The 2,456-nt window shown below is 27.9% G+C and overlaps 1 protein-coding gene across 1 annotated transcript; it reads left to right on the top strand.

The window, feature by feature from the left end:
- Positions 1-340: 340 nt before the first annotated feature.
- LOC112598624 lies at positions 341-2,014 on the top strand. The gene is made up of 2 exons (XM_025345143.1): positions 341-347; positions 624-2,014. Exons 1-2 carry the CDS (start codon positions 341-343, stop codon positions 2,012-2,014), a joined length of 1,398 nt encoding a protein of 465 aa, XP_025200928.1.
- The last annotated feature ends 442 nt before the right edge of the window (positions 2,015-2,456 follow it).

Genomic DNA, 2,456 nt, shown 5'->3' with positions numbered 1-2,456 from the left:
ACCCCCCATATGTCAAACCTGCGGAACCTTGTTAACAGTCAAACACCTAATAGCCGACTGTTTAATGTTCAACCAAGAACGGGCCGAGCACAAGATATCCTACAACCTAGACGCTGCACTTGGACTCAACCAAAAAAAAAATCTTGACCTAATTAAGTTTCTGAAACAAACTAAACTTTTCAATCTTATATAAAAAAAAAAAAATTACTATTATTAGCACTTATTTAGAATTATAAGCTTATTTGTAACTAATGGCCTTTGTTGTCGATGTTATTCTTTGCGATCAATAAAAAAAAAAAAAAAAAAAAAAAAAATAATAATAGATTATTTATAATATAAAATGACATGTACGTTTGTGGCATGTGACACTAGTTATACCAGGAAAGCTGGAACGTTCGTTTAGTTTTGTTTTTGAAAAAAAAAGAATGGGCATATTTAGAAGAATACTGTTTGGTTATGGAACCGCTTGCAGTTTCACTAGATAAAATTCAAGCAGAAAAATCTTGTTTTTTAGGATATGTTGCACCAACCATTATAACTTTAAGACTTTTATTAATTCAACAAAAAAATTTAAAATATTGCAGATGTTTAGCATTATCAATTATTAAAAGTCTTGAAAACAGATTTAGTTTCTTCAAATATAAAACAAAATAATCCTAGTCCTAAAGATCTACGCGGAAAACACGCAAACCGGCCTTCAAAAATTTCTGATCAAATTTTATTTCAAATTAAAACACATATCCAGAGCTTTCCAAGACTTATTTCGCACTATAGTAGGCACGATAATAATGAAAAGCGATTTTTGTCTCCTGAACTAAGTATCAGTAAAATGTACAAATTATATTTGGAAAAACACGAACAAGACATTTTAGAAAAATTAAAAAACGGGGAAAAAGTTAAACCTATTGTGAAATACGAGTTTTTTTCAGATTATTTTAATAAGAAATTTAATTTGTCATTTGGTAACCCAAAATCTGATACCTGCCAGACGTGTGATCGTCTACAGAATTTGATAAACGCAGAAATCGACCAAGAAATAAAATTATCGCTTATTGAAGAAAAAGAAATGCATAAAAAAAAAGCTGATATATTTTATTCTGATCTTAAAAAGTTATCCTTGGAAACAAAAGAAAATCCTAAAATGGACGTATTATCTTTCGACTACCAGCAGAATATGCCTCTCCCTCACGTACCATGCGGCGACGTTTTTTACAAGAGACAAATTTGGTCTTATAACTTTTGTATATATTCGGCAAAAAAAAACAAAGCTTATTTTTTCATGTATGACGAGTCGATTGCAAAAAAGGGCCAAAATGAAGTGATAAGTTTTATTCATTACTATTTAGAAAATCTACTTCAACAAGGAGTGAAAACCCTTTATCTTTTTTCTGATAACTGCTCTTCGCAAAATAAAAATAATGCAATAATTCAATACCTCTACTCTGTAATACGGTATAAAGCGTTTGGCTTAGAAAATATAACACAGAGGTATCCTGAGCCAGGACATAGTTTTCTTCCGTGCGATCGTTGTTTTGGATTAATTGAACAAAAAAAACGAAAAATAGAACGAGTATTTTTGCCACAAACATATCAAACAATAGTAAAAGAAACCAACCCAAACAAATTTTACGTCATCAACGTGACTCAAAATATGATTTTAAATTTCTCTGAGTATTTTAAACCATTTTTTAAAAAGTACATTACAAACTCAAAAAAAGATAAATTTTCTATTATGTCTTATCGCCAGATAGATTATTCAATAGACGGATTATTTTGCAGTATTACTGCAAATTCTACTGGTAAAGAGCATTACATACTTCATAAAATTGACAATAAAAGCCCATTTGAAAATATTCCAACACTGTATCATAGAGCACTTGAAATTAAAGCAGCGAAGTTAAAAGACGTTCAGGAACTAGCTGTGAAATATGTACCAGCTGAACATATGTGGTTCTACAGACAATTTGAAGACAATACAAATAATAATCCTGATCTATCCGATTATGAATATTGATGACATTATTTTTTATTAATATTTTCATGTAACTCAAGCAAAAAAAAAAATAAAAAGGAAAGGGAATCCTGTGATATTATTATTGTTATTTCTTACAAACATAAGATTTTGATTTGTTGTTAAGATATTATTACCTATGTTAAATTTATATGACTGATTTTGTTTAAAAGTTTTTATAATTTTTTTGTTATACATAAATATTGTATTTTAAGAAATAACAAGGAAAGAAAGGGAATCCTGATATTATTATTATTTTTATAAACATAAGATTTTGATTTGTTGTTATGATATTATTATGAGATTATATGACAATTTGTTTAAAAGTTTTATATGATTGTTATATAAATATTGTATTTTAAGAAATAAAGGAAAGGAATCCTGTGATATTATTATTATTATTTTTATAAACATAAGATTTGATTTGTTGTTATGATATTATTAT

The sequence above is a fragment of the Melanaphis sacchari genome, unplaced genomic scaffold, assembly GCF_002803265.2.
Source record: "Melanaphis sacchari strain LSU unplaced genomic scaffold, SCAv2.0 Contig497_pilon_pilon, whole genome shotgun sequence".
Classification (NCBI taxonomy): Eukaryota; Metazoa; Arthropoda; class Insecta; order Hemiptera; family Aphididae; genus Melanaphis; species Melanaphis sacchari.
The sequence above is the reverse complement of the archived record's forward strand: the minus strand, read 5'-3'. Positions and strand labels throughout refer to the sequence as shown.